The sequence below is a fragment of the Apis dorsata genome, unplaced genomic scaffold (assembly GCF_000469605.1).
Source record: "Apis dorsata unplaced genomic scaffold, Apis dorsata 1.3 scaffold_989, whole genome shotgun sequence".
NCBI classification, from domain to species: domain Eukaryota; kingdom Metazoa; phylum Arthropoda; class Insecta; order Hymenoptera; family Apidae; genus Apis; species Apis dorsata.
The window spans coordinates 211,807-225,843 of record NW_006264092.1 but is presented as its reverse complement, the minus strand read 5'-3'; the positions used below and the strand labels follow the sequence as shown (position 1 = coordinate 225,843).

Genomic DNA, 14,037 nt, shown 5'->3' with positions numbered 1-14,037 from the left:
TCTTTTTTTTTTTTTTTTTTGATAATTATTTCTTCTTTTCGAATTTCAACGTCAATTTTTGGCGAAGGATAAAAATGTTAATGTAAATTATTTAATTAAAAGCAAAAATTTAAAAGAATTTAAAATACATTAGAACAAATATTAAGAAAACATAAGCAAATATTATCTGAAAATATTATTTCATTCAATATTTAAGTTAATTTACATTTGGATTGGATGCCAGTAAAATATTTATTTTCCGTTTAATTGAAATGCAATAATTGTCAAAGATAATATTATTAAGTCATAAACAATATAAAATAAACATAAATTAACATTGGTGAAGCGAGACAGAAACAGAGAGCGACGATAATGTAACAGAGACAAAATGGTCTCACTCTAAATCCACCTTGTTTCATCTAATGAAAACTTTAATTGCAATTTAATAAATAAATTATTATATTTTATAATAATAATATAACTTTTGTGTTTGTTTGGTTGAAAATCCTTCAAAGATATCCAATATAGTATAATATAATATAACACGTTTAATTTTATAGTTTAAAATCTAAAATTAATAATATTAAGTAAAAATATTTATTTCTATTTATTCATTTTAAAAATCTATTTTCCTCGATCTTGAAAACAATATATTTTATTATTTTATAGTTGAGCGGCAGTATATATTTCCAATAATGAATATAATGAATGTTTATAAAGTTGTCGCAAAAAATTTTCATAATTTTTTACGTGACTTTTTTTATATAATGTATATACTTAATTATGTTAATGTTAAAATATATTGATGACAAACTGCTGCAAGCCGCTCGTTTGCATAATATTAAAAATTAAAATGACATGCGTTACGTTAGAAATCATTGTTTTCGTAAAATTCGAAATCATATTTCGTTTTTCTCACAAAGAAAATCACATTTTTATGATTTAGTACGAAATTAAATTCATATTAATATTAATATTATTACGAATATTATTATCTTTGTTATTTGTAGTTTTTAATGAATAATAAAATAAGAAAGATATACTTGGAACATCGTTTAAAGAAAAGACATATTTCGAATGTTTGCTATGAAAACTTATATGAGTGAGTCATGTACAGTAACATGTTTATAATGATGAAAAAGATGAAATCTGATGTAATCTTTTTGATTTTAATTTTTATTTCATTTAAACGTGATTTTCTTTGAGAAGAAAATCATTTAAATATGATTTTTTTTATGATGATATTACTTTAATATACTATTTCTCATAAGTTAAACAAGACATTTTTTTCGTAACGTACGTCAAAGTACTAAAATAGTACTAAAGCAAATAAATGTATGCACATATTTAATGTAGATTTTCTTTTTCAATATTCTCGCGAATTTGTAATACGAATCAATGTAAACATTGATAATTCTAACCCATGCTTCAGCGCAATCTTAACGAAGCCTTTTCTCCTTTTTAGCAGGATACGATATTTGCCCGGCTTACATTCCAATGATTCCCATGCTCCACCGATAACAAGAATGGTTGCTCTTCCGGTGAATGGTGCCTCGGGCTTCGTCGATAGCTGATGGATTAAACTTCTTTGGGAACTGCTGATACCGGCTACGTTTTTAAACAAAAATTAAAAATATGAGAAAAAAAAAGAAAATTGAAAAAATTAAAAATACGAAAAAATTAAAAAAATTAAAATTCAAACGATTAAAATTAATTCAAGCTTCGTTTCAATGTAAATATTTTTAAATATTTTTTTTTCTTTTGATTTTTAAATAATTTTTTTACGCGAGAATATAATTTCTCTGATTATGCAGACTTTTTATATACGGTTCCTTTCTTTTTCTCTTCAATTATTGATGATTAATTTTTTGTAAGAAAACTTAATTCAATATACAATATCAATAATTAACATGCAATATTTATCACTGAAATATTTGAAAATTAGAAATAAAGTATTGGATCACCGATTAAAAATTGTATTAAATTAATTGATGCAATATATTATAATAGTCATAATTATATTATATAACTTATCTGATTATGTACATTGTTATCATTGAATTTCTATTAGCACATCTTGTGAAAATATTGAAATAAATATCTTAATAATCTAATATATTGACTTTTTCCTTTAATATTTTCTTCAACTGATAGACTTTATTTATAAAGAGGTTTCACATGAATAGATAATTTATGATACAAATCGAGGAAAAAATGTACTTTACACTTATGCTTTTGAAACTCCTTTGAAACATTCAATAATATTTCATCAAGCAAAATAAAAGAAAAGAAACAATTTTAAGATAAAAAATAATAAAATTCTGTAAATTTTTATAAATTCTTCATAATTCATATATCATTGAAGTTATAATTCTATCTTTAAAGAAAATTAAATAATGTGTTTTCTTTTATTTTGTTTCTAAAAAATACATAATCAAGAGCTTTTACGTTACACTTACTTGTTACGCCACATGCGTTAAAATAAAAATTTATTAATGATACGTACCGCCCATGTAGGCATATTCACGGAAGAACGGGATTTTAAAGTGTTGTTCCAGTATCACGACCCGGAAATCCAAACCCGGAAACACTTTTTTACAGTTGAGATGCTCCGTTCCGAATGCGCCGAATACTCCTGTGGACAGAATTCCATGTGGAAAGCTGCAGAATAAATACGACTTGGTCGGATCCAGGTCGGTAGTTTTCACTAATTTTATAGGGAAATAGTTGCAAAAGTAACGTTGCCACGCGTTGCCTCTCATCAATCTTGTCCATCGTTCGCTGAAACAGAGAAATCGAAAATTCGTGATGCATTTTAATTATAATGTGTAATGGGATAGACGTGCAAAAGGATGAAATAAGAAACGTCGAAGAAAAATTGTAGGATTATTTTTTAATAGTGAACGAATTTTGCCTCTTATCTTTCAGTATAAAAAATAATTTTTTTAACATAAACTTTCGAGATGTTGAAGTTTTTATTTTTATTAAGGAAAATATTTTTATTATAAATTTAATAAATATTATTAACAAATATTACTAATTATAGAAGATGATTTTTTATTTTAATTAAAAGAATGGTAAAAAGAAATTTTACCTCTACTATATTTCTCTTTAGATTCTTAACGACAATATATACGATAGATTAAGAGAGTAAAAAAACTTTAATTAATGTGAAATATTGAAATTTCATTTGCATAGATCAATATCCGGAATATTAATAAAAATTATATTAAAAATTATATATATTAATAAAAATTAAATATATGAATACTTAAAATTAATTTTATTTCATGATTTAAGTAAAATTTATAAATTAATTATATTTGATTAATTTAAATATTTATTTTAAATAATATTATATGGAATTAATCGATTTAATAAAAAATATATTAAATAATTGACAAGATAGACAAATATATTAAATAATTAAAATTTTATCACATAGGTAATTTCAGAAAAAGATCCAAATAAAAAATTTAATTCTAAATAACAAATTTTAATTCTATCTATTCTATAAATCTTTTATATAAAATAAATTATTCAATTAATAATTCAAAAACATTATTAAACGTTTCGATTCTTATTTATTTACAAATTTAACGTATCGATTACTTATCTAAATTAAATTTATTAAACGATAAGATTGCAAATCATGCACAGGATATCTAATTAGAAATCAACGAATTTTGCCAACATATTTAAGATATCATTTTGAATAAAAAATATTAGATGTACAATGAAATGATTCTCAATTTTTATTTTCAAAATGTAGTAATACAAATAAATCAATATGTAAATAATCAAATGGATTTAAAGTACTCAACTATTAACGATTGTTTATTTATTAATTGTTTATTTATAATTATATTTTATATTAATTTAATTAATGATAATCTCTAAAAAAATAATCCAAAAATTCAATCGTATTCATCAATTAAAAAATATTTCATCATATAAAAAAGTGTAAATTAATTTATATATTATATAAAATCAATTTATATTAATTTATATATTATATAAAATCAATTTATATTGATTTTAAACAAAATATTAAAAATTAAGTAATACTACATCTATTTATTACTTTATTATTCTTGAGAACGAGAAGATACAAGAAAAATGACAATGTTTGCATATATATAGTTTTTTATTCAGAATAACTTTTCAAATATGTTACAAAATGGAATTATCTGAAACATCTTATACAGAATATCCTGTAACTAATGATAAAATTCGATAAAGAGTGACACATAAAAGAATATATTAAAAATATAGAAAAATATAGAAAATTTTATTATTTAAAATTCGAATAAATTAAAAAAATTTTCAAGTATAAGTTAAAATGGTTATTTTTAGATTTAAAATTTTTAGATCGATAGGAGATAATTTGATATATGAAGAAAAAGATAAAAAAAAAATATAGAATAAATTTTTTTCATTTAAGAATTAATTTTTGATAAAGAATGAATTTGAAAATTGCACGTATATATATAATTTCGATTGAAATTGATCGAAAAAATGAAGATTTAAGCGATTAAATTTTATATTTTTTATTTATTTTCACATTTAGTAGTAATAATAATCATCGATAATAATTATCGATAGTTCATTTTTATCCAATCGAAATTAATCAATTTCATTTGATTAATTCGTATATAAAAAATTTTCAAATTTGAAAAGCAAGTTTCAAATCAAATCTGTATTTTCGACTTATTATTTCATGCAGAATCATACTGAGATACGAGTCAAAAAATTAAAAGAAATCGTAAACATAGAATTTACCTTCTGCCGCCTTTATTACATGTATCCCAATCATAATACATCCAAATTGTGTAGAGCAGCACGAAATAGCGTGTGATTTTTGAGTACAATAGAAGATAAGCAAAAAGAAGGTAACCCATTAAATCTCCTCCGCTTAGAAGAATAATCCATAACGCAGCAGAGAGCGTTTCTAATCTTCGTTTCAATGGTACGTTCAACGGTGCGAATTCCACGCCAAGGATCTTCATCTTTCTTATATTTTTCTCCTCTTATCGTGACATCAAAGTAATTGTTTTGAGGAAGCTAAAAATAAATCATTAGATTACTAAATGATTTAATTCTAATGATATATGAAAGATACCTGAGCTATGAAAAAAAATAGTAATTTTGAAATAATAATGAATTTTTTGTATTGTTAGCATTGAATCTTGCTTTGACAATGATAAATGATAAATAATAATAAAACATGTTTATTCATATGTAATATTTAATAATTTAAAAAAAAATAATAAAATATTTATTGTTTGTAGATAAAATATAAGTGAATACAAATGAGAAAAGCAGTAATTGTATATTAAGTATTTTTCCTTAAAATGATAATGGCATGAAAATTTATCTCAATTTGCTACAAATATGTTCTTTACGTAGTTATATGTTTATTATTTTTTTTCATAATTTAATTTTTATGATTGATAGATATAAATAGTTGACAATTTGTTCAACCATTGTATCTACTCTCATTTTTTGTGTAAATATTTATTTCAGTTTTATTAATATTTTAATTATTTTTTAAGATTATTAAAAAACAAGATTAGAATTAAACAAAATTATTATTTATTATTGATACTATAACATTTATTTTATTTTTATTATAAATAATTGTTATAAATAATTTTAAATTTTTTCAGAATTTTTTTTGAAAATTTAAAATATTGAAAAAATTTGAAATGAATAAAATGGATGGCAAGATACTAAAATATTAATAACAAGTAAAGTATTATAAAACGTTAAAATATTTATAATGTTTAAAATATTGATTAAAATTACTTAAATAATCATTAATGTCATAATATTAATATTATAATAAAATTTATTAGTAAATAATCATAAATATCATAATATCATATTAATTCTATTAAAATTAATAATTTGCTTTGTAAAAAGTTAATTAATCATATGTAATATAAAATTTAAAAATAAAATATAAAAAAATAAAAAACTTTTCAGAAATTGAAAAAAAATCATTTGATTTTTAAATGATCAATTTATCATTTTAAAATATTTTACATTATAAGTATCATACATTTTTCAAATTTTTCCTTGCACGTATCTTTATGTCATCGCAACGCTCCAAGAATAGAGATATATGTATATATATATACATACATATACATATACATATATATATACATATATAAGTACACAAATTCGATGGACATAACTGTGCATCGTATGATTCTTTGACATGAGAACTTAGAAAATCATTAACCTTGGTTATTCTGCCCCTTCTCCAAATTTTATACCTGAAATGATTCCGGTCGGACTACTTTGCTGCCAAGGTAAGTTCTAATGGCACTCTTAACGAACAAGGTCAACATTGGACTCGTAGAAAACGTGGTACGACATATGCTCTTCGAACAATGTACGATTATTTATAGAAACTAAGCACGAGAAAAGAAATAGACTCGGTTCGTTCGATTGGACCAATTTTATCTTTGTTTGCGATGTCTATATATCTTGAGAAAAATAAATTTTAAAAAATATGATTTCTAATAAATAGAATGAAATCATTTATTTCTTTGAACGACATTGGATTTCGCAAATAAACTTCTCTTTGAAATAATAATTAAGAAATAATATTTCAAATTTTGATATCAACTTATACAAATATTATTTTAAAGCGAAAATTCATTAAAAAAAAAAAGAAAATAATAGATATCTATTTCAAATAATGTTTTAATGTAAAAGCGTTTTCATATACGCATGCATTTGTATCGTTACAATGAAGAAGCATACTTCTGTTTTCTAATTTTTGACTGTGTATCAATGTCATATGCACGTTGATGATTATCTTCTCCAGACACAGTCTAGAGATGATGCATACGCAGATGCAATATATTTAAGTTGCGTTTAGAGTCTTACTGTCAAGTTCATCGTATATTCGTTTTCTTAAAGTCTTTTTACAACGAATAATAATTCATTTTATCTACAATTAGATCTATTTATTCTTTATTAGGACAGGCATCATTCATCATTATTGTTTGTATTATTTATTTACATATTTTTTTTTAAACTTATTGCGCATTATTATATAAAATATATCATATAAAATAATAGCTTTATTGACAATTATTTACATGTATAATTTGATCACATATATTACAAATATAATAGTAGAAACAGTGGCTATTTTGATATGACTGATTCTGATATTCATGTTATCAATACTTGTGAATCTATGAATTTTCGATCTGATATCAATACAATATCAAAGGCTAAAATATTGAAGGGAATGAATATATCTCTTTGATATCTAGAGGAAAAAATATTAGATAATATTACAGATATTAAATGAGTATTGATCTTTATGAAGTATCAAATGGATTGATTCAATACAGTATTGGCTTGATATTGAATGAAGAGGAATCGGTATCGATAATCGATACCAAATATTTAAAATTTTGATACGTATCAATAATTTCTAGTGAATGCTTTGGTATTCAATTGAATCGATAGTATCATTAATAATATCGATATTAATACTATTATTGGTTATACGTGTGAACAGTGATCGAAATAAAGTAATCAATGATGATATGACGAAGAATTCTTTTCTCGATCTCGATTCTGAATCTTTTTTAAATCTCGATATATCTGTACGCAATGCTGGACAATTTTAATTCCATTCATAATACTTTTTATTTATTTATCTAATAAATAAATGTTCTTTGTCTCTTTATCTTATCTAACTGGGGCAATTATTGTGAATTTATCACGAAAAAATTCTATAATTTTACTATATTTTAATATCGCAAATGTAAATTACTTTATGGAATTTGTGTAATTGCATTGATGGAAAGAAAAAATAAAAAAATCGATTGAAATATATTTTAAAATTTAAGTATCATATTGACTATTTACTGACATTATTATTACATAAATTATCAAATCTATTAAATCTTTCGTAGATATGATTTTTTTTTAGAAAAGGGCGTAAAGAGTTTAGATGTTTTAAAGATATGTACTTATTTATTATTATTACAGTATAAAAAATTTTCATTCATATAGCATGTAATTTTATTTCACATTATATAATATGTATTATCAATATATTTGCATTTAGATAAGCAATTTAAAAAGAAAAAATAATAAAAAAAAAAAATCTGAAAGAAAATATATATGAAGTATAGAAAAAGAATATAATTGTAATGATTTGGACATTTTAATTAATACTGTCAATGTTTTTTATTTATAATTTTATTTATAAATCCATTTTTAATTAATTAAAACTTATTTTAATCATTTAAGTTATTCTTGTACAAATTCGTAACATTTGATTAAACGTAGTAATATTTTTACTTATTTTGGAATTCCAAAATAATTTCATTTCTTAAGTTATATTTTTTTCTTGACATAATTTTTTATGTTATAAGTGTTACTAAATTTATTATTATTAAATTTATTATTAATAAAACGAAATTATTAATTAATAAGAATAGTATACATAATTGGAACAATAACAATAAAAAATATAATTCAAAAAACAAAAAATATGTTTATTTAAATGATGCAAGAATATTTTTTTTTCTATAAAAAATTTATAATTTTATATTAAATAAGTAATTGACAAGTTTCTTTAAATATTTATTTATTTATTATTAATATGATATTTTATTATCGAAAAATAGAATACATTAATTTAAAATTCATTATTCAGAAAATCATATTATTGCGTTTAATCAAGATTGCCGCAGATTGTATAATTCTTAATGTATTCATAAAATATTTTTGGAGACTTGATTCTAGAAATCAAAAAAATAAAAATTGTTATATAAAAATATCGATTAAAGCTCATTAAATTAAAAACAGTTGAAATTTGTATTAGATGAAGCGAAATAGCTCTGTCTCTGTCATATTATCTTTCTCTATCTCTATCTTGTCTCAGTTTATATAATACATACTTAAATTTCTTATAATTTAATAAATGGATTCAATCAATCGATATTTTTGTATATCAACTTGTGTTTGTTTTGACTTTTAGAATTTTCTACTTTTCCATAAATATATTAATGCTGTATATAATTCATAATTATCCTGATTTCTATTTATATTTGCTGCTTCATTAAAATATCTGTATTTTTGAGAATAAATTGTATCAATCTTGTAGCAATCTGTATAAATTTTTATTAAAATTATAATGCATTTTTTTGTATTTGCAAAAATTATTTATGCATTTATACATACATAATTAATCTTATATAAGATATAAATCCATTTTATTACAGCATTTATAGCATAGGTTTTTTAGTTATAATAACGAAATATAATAAATGTTAATAGAATTATATATTGCATTATTTACTGATACTTATAACATGATGTCTGCAAGCTATGATATGAATATAATATGTAACGAATGTAATATAGAAAACATGCGAATAAATTTGAATTGAAATGTTAATTATTAAATTTTATTAATTAATTTATTAATCATGTAAGAACGTAGAAATTATGAAAGTAGAAATTATATGAAAAAAATTTATATATTCATTTTTAAAAAAAAAGAATTTAAAATTCTGAAATTTTTATTTGAAATTTTAATAATAAACAAATAAATTCACAAGTTGAAATTTTATTGATCAATTACTGCTAATCAGCAGCAATTTAATTTAATAAAAAAAATGCATAAGATAAGAAATTTAGTTTAGAAATTACTAGAAATTATTAGAAATATCTATAAAATAATATTTTACATTTTATTTGTTAGAAATATCTTTTAATGAATAATTAAAAAAAAAATTTTTATTGATAAGAAAGATTTGTTATTGAGATATATAATAATAAATTATAATAATAATTTTTATGTATATATAATAGCATTTGTATAATATGTACAATATTCTATATATATATAATTTTATAAAACAAATTTATAATAAAAATTTCAGAAAGAAAAAAATTACCAATTCACAGTTTAAATATCGATATAATTAATATTTTAAGAATTGTTGCATAGTTACAGAAAATATATATATGTGAAATATATGCAGATATAAGTGAGATATGTAAGACATATGTTAATTTTTCAACAATATATTTTTCTTAGAATTTAATAAAAAGAAAAATGAATTTAATAATTTTGTTCAAGGAAAAAAAATCGAAATAATTTAAAGACATTTTTAAGACAAGAAAAAAAAACAATTTGTATAAAGAAATGGTTAGATTATTTTTTTTTTTATTTTAACCATCAATTTCTGAGAAATTTTTCGTATATTAGATTTTTTGATATCAAACTATCCTTCATATTTAATCATCAGCAATGAGGAAGTAATCATAATCATTATCGAACGACCATGCAAAATCTCTTGCAACCTGACCTAATCTCATGCAAGCTTATTGAAACGACACCGAAAAATTTCTGTTCTCACTCAATGTATCTCCTTTTCAACACGAAAATCAATTCAAAGTTCTAAGCTAAATTCTCCTTAAAACTTTGCCCTGACAAACAATTTCGTAATTCATCACCATTCACCTATGCGAAACTTTCATTAATTGATTAAAAAATTGGTTATCGATTGATTGAAAATTTTAATTTGATGAATTAATAAATAGCAATATCTTTTAAGGGCTAATGAATTATTTACACATGGTGAATAAATTATCGATTAAATTGTCGTTTTAAGTTAATGTGTCTTCGTGATTAATATATTTAATATATTTAATTTGTTTATAATTCTTTAAAATTATATTAAATAATGTAGAGATATTTCCATTTAGAAAATTTGATTTTCACATTGATAATAGAGTTGATAAAAGAGTTGATAGAATTAGAAACTGAAAAATTATTTCTGTGGAAATATTTTATTTGAATATTATATGAACTAAATAAATTAATTCAATCGATGATCAAAAAAAATTATTTTAAATGATAATTAAATAATTAAATAATTCTAAAAAAATCATATATTTGTATAAATAAAATAATGTATTTATTTGAAAAAAATACCTATCTAAATATGATATATCATAATATGATATATCATTCAAATAAGGAAATTTTTAACATTAATAGGAATATATTTAAATATTATATCATGATTACATTATAACTTAATACATGAAAAAAAGAAAGAAAGAAAGACAATAATGAAGAATGAAAATAAAATACGAGAATAAAATATTTATGATAAAAATGCGGCATTTGAAAAAAATTTAATTTTATCTTATTTTGGCTTCTATCAAAAATGAGATTATAATTTAATATTAAATTTGCCATTTAAATTTTAAATATATAAAGTTGGTCAGTATAAATTTGATTGATAAATGAGAATGAGAAATTATTTACTATGAAAGTGGGACATTTTCTTCTATATTCCGTCTATATTATAGTTGAAATAGTAAAGTTCTGACATTATATATAGAAATCATTAAAAGATGATTTTATTTTAGAAATTATTCATTTGTTTTAAAGCTTAAATGTTTCATACAAAGATTGTGAATTTTATTTAAATTATTTAATTTTTTTATTGCTATTGAAGATACTGTTTCTTAAAAGTAAAATTGTATTTTTATTATTAAAAATTATTGATTAATTGCTTCAAATAACGAAAGTAAATTTGTTTATCAATAGATACTTTGCGATAACATAGTGATATAATATTAGATAGTGATACAAAACGTTATATAAATAGTTAAAATTGATATTATTTTATGTTTTAGAAAACCTATTTTAAAGAAACTTAAAAATAGAAAACGATAACGATTTAGATAAAGAAATTAGATAAAATTAGATAAAGAAATTATTCAAATGAAAGATAAAGAAAAAGTATTATAGAAAATTATCAAAATAAAACTTATTTTGATATTTTAGGTGATATGATAATCTGAGATTTATAATATAATAAAATAATAATGAAAAAAATATTTGAAAAAATAAAATATAATGAAAAAAATATTTGAAAGAATAAAATATAATGACAAAATAAGGAAAATTAGCAAATAAGAATATTACGCAGAAAAAAAAAATTGTAAAATTATTCCAATCAGAAAATTTATGAATGAAAGAATATTGTTCGAAATATTACATAAATATAAAATATATATAAATTTTATATATATAATTTTATATATAAATATAAAATATATAAAACTTATTAAAAAAACGTAAATATATTTTTGAAATTTTAAAATATGGCAGATTTTTATAAATAAATATTTTTTTACTTACTTAAATATTCTATGATATGGCAAAATATCAAAATATAATAAAAAAATTCAAAAAATTTATGCTTATAAATATTATTTAATATTTTTATGCAAATATTTTAATATATAACAAATTTTTTTAAATTTTTTAATATTTCTAAAAGACGAATTGATCACATTTTGATAATAAAAGAAAAAATATGAAATTAAGTTACATTTTAAAAACAAGTAATTTTTATTTTTCTGTTACAAACAGATTATTATATAAATTTTTTTATCAAAATATAGTACACATAAAAAACTTATACTTAAAGTTTTTTATAAAAATTTTTTATAAAAAAATTATTTAATTTAATTTATTTATTTTATTTTTAATTTAAAAATGTTTTTAAATTTATTTTGATTTTGAGTTTTTCTTCTGAAGAATTTTTCTTATTTAGAATTTCATTATTTTATAAATATTCTAAAATATATATGTACATATCTTATCTCCTTAGTTTTTATTTTGAGCTAATAACTATTTTTATTGTCGAAATTATTTTGAATTTTTGGCAAGATTTATAATTGATCAATAAAAAATTTGTTTCAACATCTCTATTTGTTTTAAAATAAAGGCTTAAGAATTTTTAATAATTATATTTACATTTTTTAAAAAAATAAATTAAGTTTTATAAGTTTTATTGAATTATTTCTAATCAGAGTTTTTAAAATTCAGTTGAAGTTTTTTTCAGTCATACCATTCATATTGCTTTTTTCATTCACGATAAAACAATTTTATGTGTCTGATTTCATCAAAAAAGTTCAATTTCATCAATGAAAATATCGAATTCTTTTGTTAAATATTTTAAAAAGCTTATTATTTCTTTCCATTGTATTTTTTTTCTAAAGCAATACTCATGAAGAAAACAGTAAAATCAAAATAAATGTGTTGAATGCAGTAAAAGATCCATAAAAATTTAAAAAGTTGTAAGAATTGTAAGAATAAAAAAATTGTAAATTGTCGAAGAAATAATACTTTCATTATAAGAAAATATTATTATTAACTTTACGATTTCGATTAATGCTGAAAATTTCTATTGTTAACTGGATCATTTATAAAAAAAATAAAAAATGAATGATTATCATTTCTATCCCGGAAAAGAATACTTTATATTAAGATAATCGTAGATATTTATAATGATGTGACACAGCATGTTGCGATTTAATTGAGACATATCATCCCACACATCATAATCTTCAAATATTATTTCATTTGAAGATTTCATATATATTCATATTATAAATATAAAAGTTTTTTGATAAAAGTCATTCAAAAAATACAAAATAAAAAAAAACATATGCACATGTATGTATTTAAAAAAAATATAATTCTTTTAAAGAGTTGAAAAAAATATTTAAAAATGACAGAAATTAAAAAAAACAAAATACAAAATCAATAGACAAAGTCTATAAGAAGTTATTATTAATTAATATTTTTCGTATCTAAATTATAATCCATTTAAACATCTCATCATCTCTCAATAAATCTGAATAAATATTGCATTTAATTATATTAATTTAAATATACACAACAACAAATAAAATAAATATTTCATAACACGTTTTCCACGAGGTAAACATTTAATGAAAACTGACTTGAAATATAAAAAATACTCAAGGCTCTCGAAACGTGTGATGAATATCTGTCGACCCACTCAATCACCAAAATAGACAATACATATAACACGAGTGACATCCGTAGGAAAGCGTTCCCTAACGCTTACCTGTGACCACGATGAAGCCTGTTTCCATTTGCAGACTCCAAAAAATTTCCAGCGCCACCGGTCGTCCCTCGTGCACTGATCTCCGGCGTCGGTTTTTTCGAGTCCAAGT

At 20.7% G+C, this 14,037-nt stretch overlaps 1 protein-coding gene across 1 annotated transcript in view; it reads right to left on the bottom strand.

Moving 5' to 3' along the window:
• Nucleotides 1-14,037, bottom strand: part of LOC102673175 (2-acylglycerol O-acyltransferase 1-like) — a 16,291-nt gene extending 2,254 nt beyond the window's left edge. The window contains exons 1-4 of the mRNA XM_006624065.1: nucleotides 13,929-14,037; nucleotides 4,762-5,043; nucleotides 2,486-2,760; nucleotides 1,401-1,587 (exon numbers count right to left, since the gene is read on the bottom strand). Of these exons, the coding sequence (XP_006624128.1) occupies nucleotides 1,401-1,587; nucleotides 2,486-2,760; nucleotides 4,762-4,988 (689 nt within the window). The 5' untranslated portion in view covers nucleotides 4,989-5,043; nucleotides 13,929-14,037. The remainder of the gene's footprint in view (nucleotides 1-1,400; nucleotides 1,588-2,485; nucleotides 2,761-4,761; nucleotides 5,044-13,928) is intronic.